At 39.7% G+C, this 24,301-nt stretch overlaps 1 protein-coding gene across 9 annotated transcripts in view; it reads left to right on the top strand.

Annotated features, from left to right (window-relative positions):
- Positions 1–24,301, top strand: part of LOC128696182 (serine/threonine-protein phosphatase 2A 56 kDa regulatory subunit gamma isoform) — a 154,611-nt gene that overhangs the window by 70,426 nt on the left and 59,884 nt on the right. For all 9 annotated transcript variants that reach the window (XR_011393269.1, XM_070094910.1, XM_070094909.1 and 6 more), the window contains 3 exons: positions 9,963–10,022; positions 18,604–18,817; positions 19,606–19,725. Coding sequence is in view for 8 of the 9 variants with exons in the window: in XM_070094910.1 (XP_069951011.1) it covers positions 9,963–10,022; positions 18,604–18,817; positions 19,606–19,725 (394 nt within the window). In the remaining variant the exon portion in view is untranslated. The remainder of the gene's footprint in view (positions 1–9,962; positions 10,023–18,603; positions 18,818–19,605; positions 19,726–24,301) is intronic.

Raw genomic sequence — 24,301 nt, 5'->3', positions numbered from 1 at the left:
GTTAATCTCACTCCAAAACTTTTTCTTATTTTCAACAAAATTTGTTGATAACATCTCACCCACTCTCTCATTTGCTCTCTTTTTACATTGCTTCACCACTCTCTTAACTTCTCTCTTTTTCTCCATATACTCTTCCCTCCTTGCATCACTTCTACTTTGTAAAAACTTCTCATATGCTAACTTTTTCTCCCTTACTACTCTCTTTACATCATCATTCCACCAATCGCTCCTCTTCCCTCCTGCACCCACTTTCCTGTAACCACAAACTTCTGCTGAACACTCTAACACTACATTTTTAAACCTACCCCATACCTCTTCGACCCCATTGCCTATGCTCTCATTAGCCCATCTATCCTCCAATAGCTGTTTATATCTTACCCTAACTGCCTCCTCTTTTAGTTTATAAACCTTCACCTCTCTCTTCCCTGATGCTTCTATTCTCCTTGTATCCCATCTACCTTTTACTCTCAGTGTAGCTACAACTAGAAAGTGATCTGATATATCTGTGGCCCCTCTATAAACATGTACATCCTGAAGTCCACTCAACAGTCTTTTATCTACCAATACATAATCCAACAAACTACTGTCATTTCGCCCTACATCATATCGTGTATACTTATTTATCCTCTTTTTCTTAAAATATGTATTACCTATAACTAAACCCCTTTCTATACAAAGTTCAATCAAAGGGCTCCCATTATCATTTACACCTGGCACCCCAAACTTACCTACCACACCCTCTCTAAAAGTTTCTCCTACTTTAGCATTCAAGTCCCCTACCACAATTACTCTCTCACTTGGTTCAAAGGCTCCTATACATTCACTTAACATCTCCCAAAATATATATATATATATATATATATATATATATATATATATATGTATATATATATATATATATATATATATATATATATAGATATATATATATTATATAGATGTATATATATGTATTAATATATATATCTATATATATATACATATGTATATATATATATATATTAATAGATATAAGCTATATATATATGTTTATATATATATATACATATATATATATATATGCGTGGGGAGTTTTGAATCAAGTGTGAGAGTAATGGTGGTTGGGGATTTTAATGCTAAAGTGGGTAAAAATGTTATGGAGGGAGTAGTAGGTAAATTTGGGGTGCCAGGGGTAAATGTAAATGGGGAGCCTTTAATTGAGCTATGTGTAGAAAGAAATTTGGTAATAAGTAATACATATTTTATGAAAAAGAGGATAAATAAATATACAAGGTATGATGTAGCACGTAATGAAAGTAGTTTATTAGATTATGTATTGGTGGATAAAAGGTTGATGGGTAGGCTCCAGGATGTACATGTTTATAGAGGGGCAACTGATATATCGGATCATTATTTAGTTGTAGCTACAGTTAGAGTAAGAGGTAGATGGGAAAAGAGGAAGGTGGCAACAACAAGTAAGAGGGAGGTGAAAGTGTATAAACTAAGGGAGGAGGAAGTTCGGGTGAGATATAAGCGACTATTGGCAGAAAGGTGGGCTAGTGCAAAGATGAGTAGTGGGGGGGTTGAAGAGGGTTGGAATAGTTTTAAAAATGCAGTATTAGAATGTGGGGCAGAAGTTTGTGGTTATAGGAGGGTGGGGGCAGGAGGAAAGAGGAGTGATTGGTGGAATGATGAAGTAAAGGGTGTGATAAAAGAGAAAAAGGTAGCTTATGAGAGGTTTTTACAAAGCAGAAGTGTTATAAGAAGAGCAGAGTATATGGAGAGTAAAAGAAAGGTAAAGAGAGTGGTGAGAGAGTGCAAAAGGAGAGCAGATGATAGAGTGGGAGAGGCACTGTCAAGAAATTTTAATGAAAATAAGAAAAAATTTTGGAGTGAGTTAAACAAGTTAAGAAAGCCTAGGGAAAATATGGATTTGTCAGTTAAAAACAGAGTAGGGGAGTTAGTAGATGGGGAGATGGAGGTATTGGGTAGATGGCGAGAATATTTTGAGGAACTTTTAAATGTTAAGAAAGAAACAGAGGCAGTAATTTCATGCACTGGTCAGGGAGGTATACCATCTTTTAGGAGTGAAGAAGAGCAGAATGTAAGTGTGGGGGAGGTACGTGAGGCATTACGTAAAATGAAAGGGGGTAAAGCAGCTGGAACTGATGGGATCATGACAGAAATGTTAAAAGCAGGGGGGGATATAGTGTTGGAGTGGTTGGTACTTTTGTTTAATAAATGTATGAAAGAGGGGAAGGTACCTAGGGATTGGCAGAGAGCATGTATAGTCCCTTTATATAAAGGGAAAGGGGACAAAAGAGACTGTAAAAATTATAGAGGAATAAGCTTACTGAGTATACCAGGAAAAGTGTACGGTAGGGTTATAATTGAAAGAATTAGAGGTAAGACAGAATGTAGGATTGCGGATGAGCAAGGAGGTTTTAGAGTGGGTAGGGGATGTGTAGATCAGGTGTTTACATTGAAGCATATATGTGAACAGTATTTAGATAAAGATAGGGAAGTTTTTATTGCATTTATGGATTTAGAAAAGGCATATGATAGAGTGGATAGAGGAGCAATGTGGCAGATGTTGCAAGTATATGGAATAGGTGGTAAGTTATTAAATGCTGTAAAGAGTTTTTATGAGGATAGTGAGGCTCAGGTTAGGGTGTGTAGAAGAGAGGGAGACTACTTCCCGGTAAAAGTAGGTCTTAGACAGGGATGTGTAATGTCACCATGGTTGTTTAATATATTTATAGATGGGGTTGTAAAGGAAGTAAATGCTAGGGTGTTTGGGAGAGGGGTGGGATTAAATTATGGGGAATCAAATTCAAAATGGGAATTGACACAGTTACTTTTTGCTGATGATACTGTGCTTATGGGAGATTCTAAAGAAAAATTGCAAAGGTTAGTGGATGAGTTTGGGAATGTGTGTAAAGGTAGAAAGTTGAAAGTGAACATAGAAAAGAGTAAGGTGATGAGGGTGTCAAATGATTTAGATAAAGAAAAATTGGATATCAAATTGGGGAGGAGGAGTATGGAAGAAGTGAATGTTTTCAGATACTTGGGAGTTGACGTGTCGGCGGATGGATTTATGAAGGATGAGGTTAATCATAGAATTGATGAGGGAAAAAAGGTGAGTGGTGCGTTGAGGTATATGTGGAGTCAAAAAACGTTATCTATGGAGGCAAAGAAGGGAATGTATGAAAGTATAGTAGTACCAACACTCTTATATGGGTGTGAAGCTTGGGTGGTAAATGCAGCAGCGAGGAGACGGTTGGAGGCAGCGGAGATGTCCTGTTTAAGGGCAATGTGTGGTGTAAATATTATGCAGAAAATTCGGAGTGTGGAAATTAGGAGAAGGTGTGGAGTTAATAAAAGTATTAGTCAGAGGGCAGAAGAGGGGTTGTTGAGGTGGTTTGGTCATTTAGAGAGAATGGATCACAGTAGAATGACATGGAAAGCATATAAATCTATAGGGGAAGGAAGGCGGGGTAGGGGTCGTCCTCGAAAGGGTTGGAGAGAGGGGGTAAAGGAGGTTTTGTGGGTAAGGGGCTTGGACTTCCAGCAAGCGTGCGTGAGCGTGTTAGATAGGAGTGAATGGAGACGAATGGTACTTGGGACCTGACGATCTGTTGGAGTGTGAGCAGGGTAATATTTAGTGAAGGGATTCAGGGAAACCGGTTATTTTCATATAGTCGGACTTGAGTCCTGGAAATGGGAAGTACAATGCCTGCACTTTAAAGGAGGGGTTTGGGATATTGGCAGTTTGGAGGGATATGTTGTGTATCTTTATATGTTTATGCTTCTAGACTGTTGTATTCTGAGCACCTCTGCAAAAACAGTGATAATGTGCGAGTGTGGTGAAAGTGTTGAATGATGATGAAAGTATTTTCTTTTTGGGGATTTTCTTTCTTTTTTGGGTCACCCTGCCTCGGTGGGAGACGGCCACTGTATATATATATTATATATATATATATTACTGTATATATATATTATATATATATATATTACTGTATATATATATTATATATATATATATTACTGTATATATATATTATATATATATATATTACTGTATATATATATTATATATATATATATATTACTGTATATATATATATTATATATATATATATATTATATATATATATATATATTATATATATATATATATATATATATATATATATATATATATATATATATATATATATATATATATATATTTATATATATATATATATAGGGAACAGGATGAAGTTGGAGCCATCTGTGGGTCAGCGATTTCATTTGGTCATCTGAATTAATTTCATTGACGTCATTATTCTGTTTGAACCTGTTCCAGACTCGAGTCATCCTAAGAATTAATGATCTCAGATGAAGTGATATTCTGAGGAAGGGTACACTCAAGAGTGTAGTTGCTGTTTGCTGCCCATCTTGTGTAGAAAGAAGCTCACTTATCGCTTTGTTTGGAGTGGAGCCTCGTACAATATTGGCCTTGTACAAAATTGGCTCTGCTGAAATGACAAATCTATCCAGACTGGGTCCAGGCAAGAGATGAGTCATCTTGTTCTGCTCTCTCTATTGTGTCAAGAAATCGCAGATGAGATGGGTAGGCAGTCCAAGAAAGTGGAGCACTCTGAAGGTGTGAGCATATTTGTGCCTCGTACAGAATCTTGTAATCTCTACTGTTGAGAAGATGCAAGCTATGTCTAAGTGCTGTAAGCTTCGTGGCTGCTCTGTTTGCAGGATTTACAACGTGGTTCTTCATAATCAGTTTGGAGTGAAATTTTACCCCAAGGATATCAGTTTGTTTCCTGGGTACCAGCACATTCCCATTCCTTCTTATCACTGCTCTAGCATTACCATCATGATGCCTAGACCATCATCATTTGTGTTTCCCCAGGCTGATATAGCTGTAAGCTGGTAACTGATGTAGCTTAGAGCAGCTGGTATTTCCTCCTTTGGATAAGTAAATGTCAGAGTACAGTCATCTGTATATGCATGGGGTTCTGGGAGATGAAGAAGGTCATTGAGGTAGACATTCTGTAACAATGGCCCAAGCACACTTCCCTGTGGAACACTTGCACCAATAGGGTGTCTTGTTGACGCTGTCCAGTTGAGAATTACTCTTAGAGATCTACCTTGAAGGTAATCGCAGAGTAGGCAGAGTGCAGAGCAGGTGACTCCTAGTGTTTATTCTCTTATTCTCACTCTTCTCTGTCTGGTGTGGTATATGTCTGTAAAAACTTGCATTTGTGGTCACAGTGGGGCCAATTCTGACACTTCTGTGGTGTATAGAAATATAACCTAGTTGGATGGATCTTGTTAAGCCAACATAGGCAAGTGGTGGTTATTAAGCAGACTGGCCTGAAAGTTTTTGAGCTCACCTGCCATGGGTTCAAGCCCCTACCTGTTATGTTATTTATTTGCAATATTGTTAATATAGTTTTATGACTCATTCACAAACATTCATAATTATTGGAATATTGAAACTCTGGAACAATCAGGCATTGAGGAAATCCATGATAACTAAAACTGGTTCAGAAATGCCTCTTAAGGAACAAACTTAGTAATGTTGGTCTTGCCAGTGGTTGTAATTTTATTTGTCTTCCTTGTACAGTACATCATGTTGGGTTGCAGGTGTAGGAAGTGTATAATTACAACATATTATCTGTTTGTAATTACCCATTTATAGGTACAAGTGCAGAGCTATGTTCATATTCAGCTTATGTACTGTGTTGAATTCATCATATATTTTAAGGTTTTGTGTGGGAGTGGTTGATGATTAGAACACTGATTACAGCATCATGTCTGCATGTTTTGTTATGGCACATCACTCAGCTTAACAATTATTTTCTCACTCATTTTCTGTTATGTGCCTTAAGTACCAGCATGTATATAAGATATAATAATATTATATCTGTGTTGTATATTGGAATTCCTTGCAAAGTATGTAAGACTTTGACATAAGAACTTTAATCTGATTAGGACTTACTCTCACTTTCTGTAATCTGTCAAGTACATACAGTGGAACCTTGGTTGTTGAACTGAATTCGTTCCAGATGTCGGTTCAACAACCAAAATGGACAACAACCAAAGCAATTTTTCCCATAAAGAATAATGTAAATGGAATTAATCTGTTCCAGACCCCAAATGACAGCATAATAATTTATTAATATTAATGTACTAACTACTACGTAAAACATTGTATAAAATTATACAGCACAGGGAAACTGTAAAAAGAAATACTTAATGAAAATTTAACTGAAATACTGTACAGTAAATTAAAATTTAGCTGCCTCTTACCTGTCAGAGGAGATCTAATGGCAAAATTCTAGTGACTTCAAATCTTGTGGGAGAAGGCTGGTAGGCCTACATGTGAGAGAATGGGTCTGCATGGTTAGTGTGTGTGCAGTATAAAAAAAAATCCTGCAGCATGCAGTGCATAATGAGAAAAAACTGCAACTGTGTTTTTGGTTTAAAACAGCAGTTTTGCAGTGTACAGTGGTACCTCAAGTCATGAACTTAATTCGTTCTCGAAGGCTGTTTGAGTGCCAATACCAAACAAATTTGTTCCCATAAGGAATACAGTGGAACCCCGAGTTTCGGCCATAATCTGTTCCAGGAGCTAGGACTAAGCTCGAAAAGGCCTAAAGTCAAAGCAGTATTTCCCATAAGAAATAATGTAAATACAGTTAATCCATTCCAGACCCACAAAAATATTCACAAAAAAAATAATTTTTTAAAGAATAACTATAGTTTAACATACATATAATATACTTAAAACATACATATAGTACTTAAATGAGTAATACAATACATAAATAAACATTTAAATGAACATTTAAAATCAAATTTATGTAGAGTCTTGCTGGCATCTGGAAGATAGAGAGGAGGAGAGAGGGAGGACTTATTGTTTGTAAGGGGAATCCCCTTCCATAAAGACTTAGGTAACAAGTCCTTATCTGAGATTACTTCCCTTCTTTGTCTTTTAATGCCACTAGGATCAGCTTTAGAATCACTGGACCCCTGTCGCACAAAATAACTCAAAATAACTGGCATCTCTTTAAGATCGCCTAAAATGAGACATTGTTTTGTCACTGAACATGTTGCAGAGATGGCTTGTTGCATCTTGCTCAGGGTGGTATTTTTCCACAAAACTTTGCAACTTATTCCACACATGGCCTTAATCACTGAAGAAGGCACCTCCTTCACTCCTCCTCCCTCCTCCTCTGAAGCAAGTTCCTCAGCTGTGGTCTGATGCTGTTCCAGTTGAAGCTCTTGTAGTTCGTCAGTGGTTAGCTCTTCCCTGTGGTCCTCCTCCAACTCTTCCACATCCTCGCCACTTACATCCAACCCCATGGACATCCCCAAAGACACAATAGATTCCACAATAGGTGTAGGGTCATCAGGGTCAGTCTCAAACCCTTCCAAATCCCTCTGTAGGACACATTGTGGCCACAATTTTCTCCAAGCAGAGTTCAAAGTTTCTTTGGGCCCATGGTGGCTTATTTCACGGTTACAAGCATTAAACAAGCACTAAACACAATGAATTTATTGTGAAACGTTTGGATGAGCATGCAGGGTAATGTTCACTCAAGGATAAACAAAGCTAGACTGGCTTACGACGCCTGCGCGGGCAGGCGGACAGGCCTGGTACACTGGCTGAAACACGGGGCACAGGCCAAAACTCGGGAGAAAATTAGCTGAAAAAAGCGGTCGAAACTGAAGCGGCCGATACTCAGGGTGGCTGAAACTCAGGGTTCCACTGTAATGTAAATTAGATTAGTCCCTTTCAGATCCTCAAAAATACACTTACAAAAGCACTTACAAAAATACACTTAAATAGTTGTTCCAGTTGGGAGCTGTTTGAAACTCGAGGTACCATTGTATTTTGTATGGTATTTATGGTTGCGTTCTCATTTTCTTGGTCTCATTTGATAGAAATAGACATGATTTTGAATGGTTTACAAACTAAAAGTTGCTTGAAACTGAGCTCAAAGTAGCAGAAATGTTTGATTTCGGTCGATACTCAAGAGTAAACAAATCACACCACGCATCCAGTACACTTCAACTGGTGGGGCTAATATGCATTCATGAATGTGTTGACATTATTTATACAATTATTACAATTATGCAGCATTCTGAATAATAGTAAATCTTAAATTTTTTGTGCGAATAAAAATTAAAAAACGAAAAGCAAGTGTAATATAAGAGGGGCCTGGAGATGTGACTAATAAACAGAGAAAATGTTATTTTAGTGCCAGGAATGTCTGCATTGTTTTTTCTGGACCCTATTTTGAAATTGGCCTTTCTTGAATTTTGTGTGAAATTGGCCAAATTAGTAATTTCAGATCACTTTATTGGGTAGTTGAAATAGGTAAATGGGTGGTTTCTTGTATTCAGTTGATAGAGTGAAAGGAGTTCTAGCAAAATAGCTATGAGTTTGGTTGACTGGAGCAATGGAATTGGCCCAAAATAGAGCTCAAAGTGGGCGAAATCGCCAGTGTGTAAATATCGCTGAGACCGCAACTTTGTGATAGCATAATTCCGTAAGTTTTCCATCAAATTTCGTTTCTTTTTTTTTTTCCAACCTTGGGAGCATTGTTGGTCAACCAGAGCAGGTACGAAAACCAGGACATTTTTTCTTAAGTTCCTTGTTTGAAAACCGATTTGTTCAAGAAGTAGTGTGTTCGACAACCAAGGTTCTACTGTATACAATGGAACCTTGGTTGTCTAATTGAAATATTACAATTATAAGTGTGAACACAACTCCTGTATACATTACTAAATTTAAAAGGAGAAACTTTCGCTTTTCTTTTTGGGCCACCCTACCTCAGTGGGATATGGCCGGTTTGTTGAAAGAATACGTTTACCTTGTGTTTCTATTGTCTTTTATATTTCAAGGAGGGGTGTTAATGTTGCAGTTTAAACTGTAGTGTGAAGCACCCTTCTGGCAAGACAGTGATGGAGTGAATGATGGTGAAAGTTTTTCTTTTTCGGGCCACCCTGCCTTGGTGGGAATCGGCCAGTGTGATAATAAATAATAAAAATTTAAAGATTTATCTTTTATGAGATAGTTTGTGTGTTTTATACCTGTAGCTACAGGAGTAAGGCTGATCTCAGAATGTAATAACCTTCTTCCTCTTTGTAACCCATTCCATTGTTCTGTATCCTGTTAGCACCTCTAATTCAGTTATAGTTCTTGCCCCTTATTCCCACTGCTGAAGTCTGAAATCTCAGTGTATTCTTTTGAAGCTTGATATTTTTTCTCTATCTTCTAATAGGGGGGACCCAGAAGGCAATCTTTTTTTTTTTTTTTTTTTTTTTTACCTCTGTGAATCATTTTGTAGCATACCTTTGAATTTTATTTTTTTTTTAGGTTGCCCATTAGTGTTTTCAGATTTATACCCATTTCCACTATTTATAATCTTCAGTAAATGGGTTAGTTCTCTCTCTTGCTCTTGTTCTCTGTTCTACTTGTGAACCTGAGTACCAAGAAGAGGATGTTTGACACTTAAGTAGGTTTCATCAAAGGTATGAAAGGATCGTCACAACCCGTCTGTTTTACCATTTGACACTACTTGTGGCTGTTGTAACTTTAGTTATATGTGCAAGTTTTCCTTCTATCTGATGACCAGAAGGAGTGAAAGGAGTAGTGCAAGATTGAGCAAGTGTTGCTGGAAGTACAGTAACATGTTGATTGGCAACTATGAAAATCCTTTCACTGCTAATTTTGGAACCTAGTCAAGGTTCACTAGTTCCTATTTATTTACATAGCTAGCCTGGTGTATAGCTGAATGATATGGGCTCAGTATTACACTGCACGTCTTTCACAATGTTTAATTAAAATGATAGCATGAGAATTTTCAGCCTGCCTAGATAGGCATAAAGGGTGTGTTGATTTATACATTTAAAAGCTTTATAAAAATTTTATGCCTTGTTTTTTATTAATATTATTGTCTTCTCCTCAGGTTCATATATGAAACAGAGCATCATAATGGTGTGGCTGAATTATTAGAAATTTTAGGAAGGTAAGTGTTGATTTTAGCAGCTTACATATTTTTATATAATTTTAATTGGTTGAATGTAATTATTTCTAATTATCTATGTAAAATGGTTGCAGCATAAACTATCTTACAGGGAACAGTACATATTTACAAAAAAAAAAAAAAGTTATATTGGTGTATAAATGGGGAAAAAGTGCATTAATCCTTTCACTGTCACCCATATAGATCTACATTATTGATGCCTATATCGCTTACCTAGATATATGCATCAATTTTAGAAGCCATAAATTTGGCACGAGAGGCCTGGTGGGCTTAGATATGAGAAAATGGGTCTGCTCAGTCAGTGTGCAGAGTACAGTATACAAAAAATTATGACAGCTGCATTGCATCAAGAGATTGCATTCTTAATTTACCACTGTCCACCATGCCATACTGCCGTAATACTCTCATTTCTCGGAAAATTACGCAGAGTGGATGCATGTGTTGAGTGGGGCTCCACAAGGGTCAGTCCTAGGTTCAGTGCTGTTTCTTGTATGTATGAATGACAGGATGGATGGGATAGAATCAGAGGTGCCCTGTTTGCAAACAGTGTGAAACTGATGAGGAGAATACAAGTGGACGAGGATCAGGTAAGCCTACAAGGGGATCTGGACAGGCTGCAAGCCTGGTTTGACAAATGGCTTCTACAGTTTAACCCCACAAAGTGCAAGGTTATGAAGCTTGGGGAAAGGACAAAGGAAACTGCAGACAAGAGTACAGCCAAGGAGGTCAGGGACTGCAAAGCTCACTCAAGGAAAATGATCTTGGGGTGAGTGTTATACTGAGCACATCTCCTGAGGCACACATCAGCCAAATAACTGCTGCACCATACAGGTGCCTGGCAAACCTGAGAATAGCATTTCAACATCTAAAGAAGGAGTCATTCACGACACTGTACACTGTGTACGTCAGGCCCATATTAGAGTAAGCAGCACCAGTATAGAACCCACACCTGGTAAAACATGTCGAGAAATTAGAGAAGTTGAAAAGATTTGCAACAAGACTAATCCCGGAGCTGAGAGGTGTGTCCTATGAGGAGAGGTTAAGGGAACTCAACCTGACAAAACGAAGACAGGATATGATAACAACGTATAAAATACTGAGAGAAATTGACAAGGTGGATAGAGACAGGATGTTCCAGAGATGTGACACAGCAACAAGGGGTAACAGTTGGAAGTTGAAAACTCAGATGAGTCACAGGGATGTTAGAAGTATTTCTTCAGCCATAGAGTTGTCAAGAAGTGGAATAATCTGGAGTGATGTTTTGGAGGCAGGATCTATACATAGCTTTAAGGAGAGATATGATAAAGCTTAGGGAGCTATGACTCAACCCCTGCAAACACAGTTAAGAAGTACAATTAGGTGAGTGCATGTGTACACATGCACACACACACACACACACACACACAGTGTGCACACACCCACATAACCATCCTCAGAACCCCCCAGCCAAACACACTATCCCAACACAAACCACACTCCCAACCCCCACCCCATAATATGCAGTAAAATCCCAAAGCACCTTGCCAGGCCCCCACCCACACACCCCCAGAATACAGTGTTGGAGAGGAAACTGAAGGTATGGTACGCCAACACTGTTGGAATAACGAATTAGTGGGAAGAGTGGCACAAAAGAATTGCAGATGCATCACCAGACACATTAGTTCTCACAGGAATGATAACAAATGCCATCTTTTTCCAACTATATATTGGATCCTGAGGAAAGACAGAGGGAACAGGGGGGTGGAGGAGTGGCACTGCTCCTCAAAAACCAATGGAATTTTGAGGAGTTGGAGAGAGGAGACAGAGGAGAAGCAAGGGACTACATAATAGGAACGCTTCAGATTGGAGGTCCGAAAATAACAAAAAAGGCACAATACCGTGACTGGAACACTCTGCATGTGTCTTAATTTCATCTTGTCGGTATTATATACAATTCTTGTACTACTACTACTACTACTACCATCACCTCTTCCTGCCTATATATAGCCGTCCTGCTCCACCTCTGGTTAGTGTGACTTTGTCAATGGTCCAAGTCGGACTGAAACGTCGTCGTAAGCTTCTCTCTTTTATGTGCGGGTTATTTGTGGAGGTCCGAAGGTGGTGATTGCAGTGATGTATAACCCATCACAGAATAGCAGGAGGGCAAGACAGGAATATGATGAGAGTAACAAAGAGATGGTTGACACACTGGCTGAAGTGGGCAGAAGGACCCATGTGGGCAGGGCAAAGCTACTGGTTGTGGGTGACTTGAATCACAAAAAAATCGACTAGGAAAACCTGGAGCCATGTGGGGGCCCAGAAATGTGGAGGGCTAAGATGTTGGAGGTGGTACTGGAAAACCTTGTGCATCAACACGTTAGGGACACTACCAGAGGGGGGGGGATGAACCAGCAAGACTGGACCTAGTAGTCTCCTTGAATAGTGCAAATATTGAGAATATCACATATGAAAGACCCCTAGGAGCTGGTGATCATGTGGTTCTAAGCTTTGAATACATAGTGGAGTTACACGTGGAGAGGGAGGCAGGAAGAGCAGGACAATTGAAACCAAACTCCAAGAGAGGGGACTACATAAGCATGGGGAATTTCCTGCACGAGGTACAGTGGGACAGAACTGGCAGGGAAATCAGTAAATGAGATGATGTAATGTGACAATGTGCAATGAAGCAGAGGTGGTGTGTACCCAAGGCCAACTGACATAATGAGAAGGCCAGGTTGAGCCCTTGGTTTGCCCAAAGCTGTAAAGAGGAGAAAAGCAAGTGCATTAGAGAACGGAAGAGGAAGAAGTGTAGAAGGCAAGGAACCCAGGAGAATAAGGAGAGTAATCAAAGCACAAGAAATGAATATTCACTGGGAAGGAGGGAAGCCCAACAACAATACAGCTACCCCTCCACTTTCGCGAGCTTCGAACATTCACAAATGCCCAGCTGCCCAGTCATACTTACCAAACGAATCCAGGAAAGAAGTACAAGGTTAACAAAGCCGTGAGTAAGACTGGAGTTAGCAAGGCTAGGTGGTGAAGGGTTCGAGGACATGCAGGAGGGTGAGGTGAGAGAGCTGGTTGAAGAACATGCACTGGGCCTAAATGATGAATTGTTGGAGATTGTGCAGGGAGGATGATGAAGAGGAGAGTGTTGCTGAGGCCCTCAAGCCCTCACCCTTGAAAAACTAGGGCAAGCAGTGAGAATGACAGCACAACTCAAACAATTTTTTTGCGACATAGACCCATCGATGTTGAGGGCTTTGAAGGTGATGAGCGACATTGGTAGGAGCATAATTCCCTACAAAACTCTGTTTGTAGATATGAAGAGGAAACGGTCTCAGTTGGCCATCACAATGTTCTTCACAAGGCAGCCTACCACTAGCCCTACCACCTCACCTGAACCTAAACCCATGGCAGAATCTGACTCCGTTGCTAACCCTGACTCTAGCAATGTCAGCAGTGATGCGGGCAATGAAGAGTTAGAATCCACACACTAGACTTACCATGCCATGCAGTTACACTTCATATAATCACCCCCATTCAACTGTCATCAATAACTGCATGGCTAACTATAATCACCATCATCATCGTCATTGTCATCATCTTCACAAGTCATCAGAGTTCGTCTGCCTAACCTTATGAGTGGTGAGTGTTTTGTTTGTTCATTATTTGTTATTAAACCATAACATAGACATGTATATACAATATTTTACCACGGTTTCGTGTGTTTTATGATTGTTCATGGTTCAATAGGTTAAGGAAGCAGTATTGTTAGGCTAAGTAAATGCTATTATTATATTTCCCTACAATATACTACATATTTGCTCATCAAAACATTCGCGATCGCTACACTACAGTATTATTATATTTCCCTACATCTTATTTGCACACCAAACATTCGCGAATTTTCAAGATTAGTGAGGTTCTTGATCCCCTAACCTTTGCGAATGTGGAGGGCCTTCTGTACAAAAATTATATAGCAATGAAAGCCAGATATGACCTGAAGCTGTTGTACAGTCACATCAGGAAGAAAAACAATAGTCAAAGACCAGTTAATCAGGCTGAGGAAGGAAGGAGAGGGGAGTACAAGAAACATCCTTTAAGTATGTGAGGGCTCAACATGAGATACAAAGAAGTATTCACAGTAGAGACAGAAATGACTCCAGAAAGATGGAGAGGTGGGATACACCAACAAGTGCTGGACACAATACATAATACCAAGGAGGAGATGAAGAGGCTGCTAAGCAAGCTAGATACCTCAAAGGTGATGGGGCCGGATAACATCTCTCCGTGAGTCCTGAGAGAGGGAGCAGAGGCGTTCTGTGTACCACTAACAACAATCTTCAACACATCTATCGAAACAGGGTGACTACCTGAGATATGGAAGACAGCAAATGTAGTTCCAATTTTTAAAAAAAGGAGACTGACATGCAGCATTAAACTACAGATCAGTGTCACTGACATGTATGCAGTCATGGAGAAGATTATCAGAAGAGTGGTGGACCACATAGAAAGGAATAAGCTTATCAACGACAGCCAGCATGGATTCAGAGACGGGAAATCCTGTGTCACAAACCTACTGGAGTTCTGTGACAGAGTGACAGCAGTAAGACAAGAGAGGGGTGGGTGGGTAGATTGCATTGTCTTGAAATGTAAGAAGGCTCTTGACACAGTTCCACACAAGAGATTAGTGCAAAAGCTGGAGGACCAGGCAGGTATAACAGGAAAGGCACCGTACTGGATCGGGGAATACCTGACGGGAAGGCAACAGCGAGTCATTGTATGTGATGAGGTGTTAGAGTGGGCGCCTGTGATGAGTGGGGTTCCACATGGGGTTAGTCCTCGGACTGGTGCTGTTTCTGGTATATGTGAATGACATGACGGAAGGAATAGACCAAGGATTCTCAACGTTTCCTCCATCATTAACCCCCTCGGCTTGATGCATCTCTCCAAAGGTGGTCAGATAAAATTAAATTATTCAGGTTTTGCACAAAAAAGCACAAAAATATTTACCCCTTGCCACGTAATTTTTTACTCCCAATTTACCTCTGGTTGAGAATTGCTGGAATAGACTAAGAAGTGTCCCTGTTTACAAATGATGTGAAGTTAATGAGGAGAATTTAGTTGGAGGAGGATAAGGCAAGACTACAGAGGGATCTAGACAGTCTGCAGGCCTGGCTCAGCAACTGGCTCTTGGAGTTAACCCCACCATGTGCAGTCATGAAGATCAGGGAAGAGCAAAGAAGACTGCAACAGAGTGCAGTCTATGGGGCTAAAGACCACAAACCTCACTTAAGGAAAAGGATCTTGGAGTGTGTATAATAACCGAGCACATCTCCTGAACCGCACATCAACCAAATAACTGCTGCAGCATATGGGTGACTAGCGAACCTAAGAATAGCATTCCAACATCTCAGTAAGGAGTCATTCCTGACCCTGTAAACTGTGTATGTCAGGCCCATATTGGATTATGCAGCTCCAGTTTGGAACCCACACCTGGCCAAACAGGTTTGCAATGAGACTAGTCCCAGAGCTGAGGGGCATGTCCTATGAGGAGAGCTTAAGGAAACTTGACCTGATGACAGTGGAGGATGGGGGGGACATAATAACGACATATAAAATACTGAAAGGAATCAATAAGGTGGACAGACAGGATGTTTCAGAGATGGGACACAGCAACAAGGGGGTCACAATTGGAAGTTGAAGACTTGCACAAGTCAGGGATGTTAGGAAGTATTTCTTCAGTCAAAGAGTTGTCAGGAAGTGGAATAGTCTGGAAAGTGAAGTAGTGGAGACAGGTATCATACATAGGTTTAAGAATAGGTATGGAGCAGGGAGAGAGTGGATCGAGTGAAGAGGCAGGGCCAGGAGCTATGACTCAACCCCTGCAAATGCACACACACACCACACATACTAATATCTTGTAGGAGTGAGGAAGAGTCAGATGTGAGTGTAGAGGAAGTGTATGAGGCAGTGGGTAAAATGAAAGTAGGTAAAGCAGCTGGTATTCGTGGGATCCAGACAGAATTATAAGACTAATTGAGGATGGAGGGGTTGTGCATTTGTTTGTTTAATGCATGTAAGGGAGGGGGGAAGGTACCTTGGGCTTACCAGAGAGCATGCATAGTTCTTCTGTATAACAAACAAGAGCATAAGAATTTGTTGCATTTATAGATTTAGAAAAAGCATATGATAGGATGAACAGAGGAGCAATGTGGCAATTGTTGTAATGGAATAGATGATAGGTTATTAAAGATAGTAAAGAGTCTTTGTGGATAGTGAGGGTCATGTTAGGGTATGTAGGAGAGGGGGGGGGGGATTATTTCCCAGTGACAGTATGCCTTAGACAGGGATGTGTATTAACTCCATGGTTGTTTAACATATCTATAGATCTTTCTTTCAACACACCGGCCGTATCCTACCAAGGCAGGGTGGCCCAAAAAGAAAAACGAAAGTTTCTCTTCTAAATTTAGTAATTTATACGGGAGAAGGGGTTACTAGCCCCTTGCTCCCGGCATTTTAGTCACCTCTTACAACACGCATGGCTTACGGAGGAAGAATTCTGTTCCACTTCCCCATGGAGATAAGAGGAAATAAACAAGAACAAGAACTAGAAAGAAGATAGAAGAATACCCAGAGGGGTGTGTATATATATGCTTGAACATGTATGTGTAGTGTGACCTAAGTGCAAGTAGAAGTAGCAAGACATACCTGAAATCTTGCATGTTTATGAGACAGACAAAAGACACCAGCAATCCTACCATCATGTAAAACAATTACAGGTTTTCGTTGGACACTCACTTGGCAGGACGATAGTACCTCCCTGGGCGGTTGCTGTTTACCAACCTACTACCTAGGATATTTATTGATTATTTATTTTATTATTATTATCACACTGGCCGATTCCCACCAAGGCAGGGTGGCCCGAAAAAGAAAAACTTTCACCATCATTCACTCCATCACTGTCTTGCCAGAAGGGTGCTTTACACTACAGTTTTTAAACTGCAACATTAACACCCCTCCTTCAGAGTGCAGGCACTGTACTTCCCATCTCCAGGACTCGAGTCCAGCCTGCCAGTTTCCCTGAACCCCTTCATAAATGTTACTTTGCTCACACTCCAACAGCATGTCAAGTATTAAAAACCATTTGTCTCCATTCACTCCTATCAAACACGCTCACGCATGACTGCTGGAAGTCCAAGCCCCTCGCACACAAAACCTCCTTTACCCCCTCCCTCCAACCTTTCCTAGGCCGACCCCTACCCCGCCTTCCTTCCACTACAGACTGATACACTCTTGAAGTCACTCTGTTTTGCTCCATTCTCTCTACATGTCCGAACCACCTCAACAACCCTTCCTCAGCCCTCTTGTAAAATAAGTGAATGCTAGAGTTTTGGGAGAGGGTGTGAAATTAAAAGATGATGAATCTAATACAAAGTTCTTTCAGGAGATTCTGAAAAACTGCGAAAGGTTGGTAAACGAATTTGGGAGGATGTGTCAACCTGCCTTGGTCTAGATGGCTGATGTGTTGAAAAAAAAAAGTGAAAAAAATATGTAAAAGAAGGAAATTAAAAGTGAACATAGAACCAGGCTGTGATATGTGGGTCAGCAAGTCACTAGTAACACTAGCCTGGTTGACAAGGCAATCACTAGATGAGAGTAGCCCAAGGCTGAGCTCTGGGAGTAACAAAAAATTTAGGCAGTTAAGATTGTATATCAAATTGGGGGAAGGAGTGTGGAGGAGGTAAATGTGTTCATATATTTGGGAGTGGACCTGCTGGCAGGTGGTTCTATGAGGTGAGCAATCGAATTGATGGGAAAAAGGTGGATTGTGTATCAAGGCATCTGTAGAGACAAGGAACCTTATCCAATGAAATAAAAAGGGGAATGTACCAGAGTATAATAGTACCAACATTGTTATATTGGTGTGAAGCATTGGTTTTAAACCCTCCAGCAATGAGGAGGCTGAAGGCAGATGTCATGTTTGAGGGTAGTGTGTTGTGTGAATATTATGCAGAGAATTTGAAGCTTGGAGATGAGGAGATGGAGTGTATTTACCAAAAGTATTATTTAGAGGGCAGAGGAGGAATTGTTGAGGTAGTTTGGACATATAGCAGAGATGGAGCAAAATAGGATGACTGGGAGGGCATATAAATCTGGGGTAGATGGTAGGAGGGGTAGAGTTTATCTCGGGAACCATTGGAGAGAAGGGAGGTTTTGCGTACTAGGGGCTTGGACATCTAACAGATTTGTGTTATCATGCTAGACAGGAGTGGAGGCAAGTGGTTTGTATGATCTGATATGTTGTTGGGGTGTGAGTAAAAATTCAGGGAAAGTATTTGCACTCTGAAGGAGGGGCAGGGATGTTGCATTTTGGATGGTTATTTAAGCTGTGATGTCAGCATGCCTCTGGCAAGACAGTGATGGACTAAATGAGAGTGACAGTGTTTCTTTTTTGGGTCACCCTGCCTTGGTGGGAGATGGCCAATGTGTTAAAAAAAAGAAATACACTGTATATAGCATTAAAAAGTGCAGTATTATTTTGTATGTATTCCATAATCTATGTCCTCTCTTCCTTTAGTATAATCAATGGTTTTGCATTACCATTGAAAGAAGAGCATAAAGTGTTCCTGTTGAAGGTTTTGCTGCCCCTCCATAAGGTTAAATCCCTGAGTGTATACCACCCTCAGCTGGCTTACTGTGTAGTTCAGTTCTTGGAAAAGGATCCTTCACTAACTGAACCGGTTATCATCACCCTGCTCAAGTTGTGGCCTAAAGTCCATAGCCCCAAGGAGGTTAGTCTTATAAAATGTTTAACATATCTAGAAAGAATAAGGTTTTTAAAAAAAAAATGCATTCTGTAATATACAAGAGATTATAAATTGGCAGAATTATTTAGAGAACACTTTATCCTCAGTAGTATTTTTCATTGCATTTGTGTTCATTGTAATTTTTACAGCCTAAATTCTGAGAATTTTTACACAAGTATTTCAAAGTTGTGTAGTAAACCACAGCACTAAGTCATCCCTACTTTTATCAGCCTTACTGTTCCTTGAATTAAATTCTTTTATTGTATCTGTGTTAATATTTTGTAATTTCTTGTATTTCCTGTTTAGTCACTTCTTCAAGAAAATGCATTATAATTTGGCCTTGTTCATTTCTTGTACTTCTGTATTCCAGTGGGAATACATTATGGGCTTCCTACGTATTGAGTATGCAGATGGGATAATACCTTAGGCTTTTGTTTTGTTTATGAGGTGTCCCCAGAAAAGATGCCTCATTGTTTTGTCTTCCTATTATTTGTTGACTGATATCTTAAAAATGCCCCAGTGGAGTAATCTTATTAAATTTAATCTTGATTTTCTGTGAGGTTGAGATTGCTATTTTAAGCATATAATATCTTTATGTGAAAATTATTATTGCTAGAATGGAAGATTGCATCTCATTTTGTTTTTATATTAAGAGCCTTCAACCAGTGTTCCATTATGACTCATCACAGGAATAGGGACTTATAATTCTGGTTACTGTTCATGTAGAGTAATTTAATACGTTTTGTTAATTATTTTATAATCTCATCTTTTAGGTGATGTTTCTAAATGAGCTTGAAGAAATCTTAGATGTAATTGAACCAAATGAATTTGTAAAGGTGATGGTCCCATTGTTTCGTCAGCTGTCCAAGTGTGTGTCATCACCACACTTTCAGGTAAATATCGCCTGAGGCTTTGTAGTTTTTATGAGGGGCAATAAGATATTTATTCGAGTGTTGATATATATGCAGATACTATTTTCAGTAGCAGCACAAAGGGAACAAATAGCCATCTTGGATAATGCAAGAAATCCCTAATATTTTTATTGATATACAAAATCCAAACTAAAAGCTATTGAAGGATTGGACCATTAATAACAGGAGGTTCATACACAGGTGAAACAGGAAATTAGCGGAATTCTGAAAGACCAGTATAAGTTGATGTTCAGCAACACTAAATGAATGCAGGGTGGAGAATGCCAAAAAAAAAAAAAAATCATTTCATTTGAAGGCTATGCAGATCATTTAAATGATATTAGCACTGTTCCCATAGAATTTGAAAAGGAAATTGAGAACATGCCCGCTCACTCAGCACCTGGACTAGATTCATGGAATTTCTTAATTATAAAAACTGCAAGGTACCACTAGCATGAGCCCTCAGTATACTTTGGAGAAAGCTTAGGTCTAGGTGAAATACCAAAGACCTTAACCCTTAAACTGTCCAAACGTAGATCTATGTTTGCTCGCATAGCACTCCGAACGTATTTCTATGTTTTTTTACATGCTTTCTTATGGAAAAAATCAAGGTCAGAGCCCTACACGCGCAAACGTAGAGGTACATTTGGACAGTTTAAGGGTTAAAGAGTGCAGACATAGTCCCTTTGCATAAGGGAGGTAGAGCACTTGCCAAAAATTACAAACCATTAATCCTAACATCCCACATCATGAAAATCTTCAAAAAATGATGAGATGCCAAATTACAGCCTTTATGGAACAGCCCAATATGCATAACCCAGACCAGCACAGTTTTGGAACTGGAAGATTATGCCTGTCCCAATTGTTGAATCACTATGACAGAATTATGGAGGCATTGAAAGAAAACCAAAACACAGATGTGATATACACAGAGGTGTTTGTTATGATATCATGGGGTGATTGTGCACAAAATGAGGGCCATAGGCAAAACGGGGAAGGTAGACAGATTGATTTTTAAGTTTTTAATACATAGAACACAGAGTAATAGGAAATAAGTAAAATCCAGCATCAATGGGGGTGAAAGTTTAGTACTCCAAGGAATAAACATATGATAGTGGGTTGGTATTGGTAGTAGGTTGGTAGACAGCAGCCACCAATGGAGGTACTACTGTCCTGCCAAATGAGTGTAAAACAGAAACCTGTAATTGTTTTACACAATGTTAGGATTGCTGTTCTCTGTTTCTTTGTCTCATAACACACAGGATAACAGGTACATCTTGCTGCTTCTACTTACACTTAGATCACACTACACATGCATGTACATGTATATGTATACACAGCCATCTGAGTTTTCTGTTTTCTTAATACACAATGGGACCCTGGTTTTCATCTTTAATCCGTTCCAGAAGGTTGGCCAAAAACTGATTTGTACGAAAACTGAAGTAATACTTCCCATAAGAAATAATGTAAGTCCAATTAATCCATTCCAGACACCCAAAAATATTTACAAAAAATACATTTTATTGAGAATAACTATAGTTTTGCATACAAAAAAACAATGAGAAATAAATATAAATAACTAATGAAATGGATAAATGAACATTTAACATCATTTTACCTTTATTGAAGACTCTTGTTGGCGTATGGAAGACGGCGAGGAGGGGAGAGGGAGGAGAAGTTATTGTTTGGAATGGAATCCCCCTCCATAAGGACTTCAGGTATCAAAGCCCTATCCGGGGTTATTTCCCTTCTTTGTCTTTCACTGGCACTAGGACCAGCTTGAGAGTCACTGAACCCCTTCTGCACAAAAAATTTGTCCAAAGAGACCTGTTTCTGGTGTCTCTAAGATTTGCCTAAAATGGGACACGGCATTGTCATTGAACATGTTGCTGACACGGCTTGCAACAGCTTTGTTAGGTTGATATTTATCTACAAAACTTTGCACTTCACTCCACTTTGCACAAATGTCCTTAGTTGCTGAAGAAGGCACATTCTTCCCTCTCTCTTCCTCTGAAGCAGTTTCCTCAGCTAAGGTCTGTTGCTGTTCCTGATGGTCTCACAGCTCTTCAGTGGTTAGCTCTTCCCTGTAGTCATCCACCAACTCTTCCACATCCTGGCCACTCACCTCCAACCCCATGGACTTCCCCAATGACACAATAGATTCCACAACAGGTGTAGGATCGCCAGGGTCGGCCTCAAACCCTTCAAAATCCTTCTGGAGGACACATTCTGGCCACAGTTTTCTCCAAGAAGAGTTAATTGTCCTGGAAGTCACTCCCTGCCAAGCCTTATCTATAAGGCTTATGCAGTTGAGCATATTGAAGTGATTCCTCCAGAACTTTCTTAGGGTCAATTCAGTGTCCAAGATCACTTCAAAGGCCCCATGGTGGCTTATTTAGCAGTTGCAAGCACAAAAAACAATGGATTATTACGAAATGTTTTGGATGAACGCATGGAGTAATGCTCACTGAATGAGTAACAAAGGCAGATTGAGTCACGAACGTATGTGTGGCCATATCCCGCGGACTGGCAGATGTGTCTGGTACGGATGATATCCGAGCGGATGTACGAAAACTGAAAATTGATTGAATGATAACAGGACTGGATGAAAACTGGGGCTCCACTGTAGTCTACCAACGAACTGGCCATATCCCACCAAGGCAGGGTGACCTAGAAAGAAAAACGTAAGTTTTTCTTAAATTTAGTAATTTACAGTGGACCCCCGGTTAACGATATTTTTTCACTCCAGAAGTATGTTCAGGTGCCAGTACTGACCAAATTTGTTCCCATAAGAAATATTGTGAAGTAGATTAGTCCATTTCAGACCCCCAAACATACACGTACAAACGCACTTACATAAATACACTTACATAATTGGTCGCATTCGGAGGTAATCGTTATGCGGGGGTCCACTGTATATTGGTGAATGGGTTACTAGACCCTTGCTCTCGGCATTTTAGTTACATCTTACCACACACACATGGCTTACGGAGGAGTGCTTTTTCCACTTCCCCATGGAGACAAGCGCAAATAAAAAAATAGGAACTATTAACCCTTTGACTGTCGCAAGCCCCTTTCTGAAAATGTCATTCTGTGTCGAAAAATGTTTGAAAATTTTTTTTATTTTTTCTTATGAAATGATAGAGAATCTTTTCCCGATGGTAATGACACCAAAAATACAAAATTTAATCGAAAACTCACGGAATTATGCTCCTGCGAAGTTAGTGATCTCGACGACATATTTGTATCGCCGATTTTGCCAACTTTGAGCTCTATTTGTGGCCAGTTCCATTGTTCCAGTTGACCAAACTCTTTAGAAATCCTGACTTACTGAATGACTTGACTGACTTACTGAATCATATGACTGACTTACTGAATGACTTGGCTGACTTACTGAATCACTTGACTTACTGAATGTCTTGACCGACTTACTGAATGACTTGACTGACTTGCTGAACGACTTGACTGACTTACTGAACGACTTGACTGACCTACCGAATCACTTGACTGACTTACTGAATGACTTGACTGACTTACTGAATGACTTGACTGACTTGCTGAACAACTTGACTGGTTTGACTGACTTACTGAATCACTTGACTGACTGACTGAATGACTTGATTGACTTACTGAATGACTTGGCTGACTTACTGAATGACTTGATTAATTGAATGACTTAAAGTTAGACACTCCCGTACAACCATCAACTTCAGTACCAGAACATCTACCATCCACCTCAGCCCAGTAGGGCCACAGCATAACTTTCCAGTCTCTTCACAATCATCCACAATCACCAACACCCACAATTTAAGGTAAGAAATACTGTTATTTCTGTTACATTTGTAGTCTTAAGCAGTAAAAACAACATAATACATCACAACAGTAAACTACAATTACATATTCACTTTTATTTTTGTAAGATGTGGAGGCCTAAAAAAAAAGTTGTTTGGCTGTTTTGGGGCTCTCAGGAACGTAATCCTATTTTTCCCATAAGTTCGAAAGTTCCTCTAACACGGTTTTACCCAACACGGTGTTTTCAGGAATGTAACTACCGTGTTAAATAACCGTCTACTGTATACGTCCGAAACACTGGCTTGTAAGACGTATATATACAGTGGGCCCTCGACCAACTATATTAATCCAATCACTAAAAACACTGTGATAATATGAAATGTTCCGATTGTATGTTTGGATGGGACCACGGTGGCTGGCTGGCTTGTAAACACTGGCACTCACGGGACAAGTGAGGCACGCTCACTCCACAATTGGAAGCGTCTCGAATGGAACGAATCGCGTTGGTTGAGTTTTTTAGCGCTAGTCGAGGCAAAAATTTTTGCGTTAAAATGTATCGCTAGTCTGATTTAACGTTATACGATGCCATCGTTGGTTGAGGGTCCACTGTATGACCAAAACAGTCAAAAGGTTAAGAAAATAGAAGAAAACTCATGCATGTACATGCACGTACAGTGTTACATAAGTGTACGTAAAAGTAGCATGTGTTTATGAGACCCAGGTGAATAGTTTTTTTTTTTTTTTAACACGTTGGCCGTTTCCCTCC

This window comes from Cherax quadricarinatus, chromosome 48, assembly GCF_038502225.1.
Source record: "Cherax quadricarinatus isolate ZL_2023a chromosome 48, ASM3850222v1, whole genome shotgun sequence".
Classification (NCBI taxonomy): Eukaryota; Metazoa; Arthropoda; class Malacostraca; order Decapoda; family Parastacidae; genus Cherax; species Cherax quadricarinatus.
The sequence above is the reverse complement of the archived record's forward strand: the minus strand, read 5'-3'. Positions and strand labels throughout refer to the sequence as shown.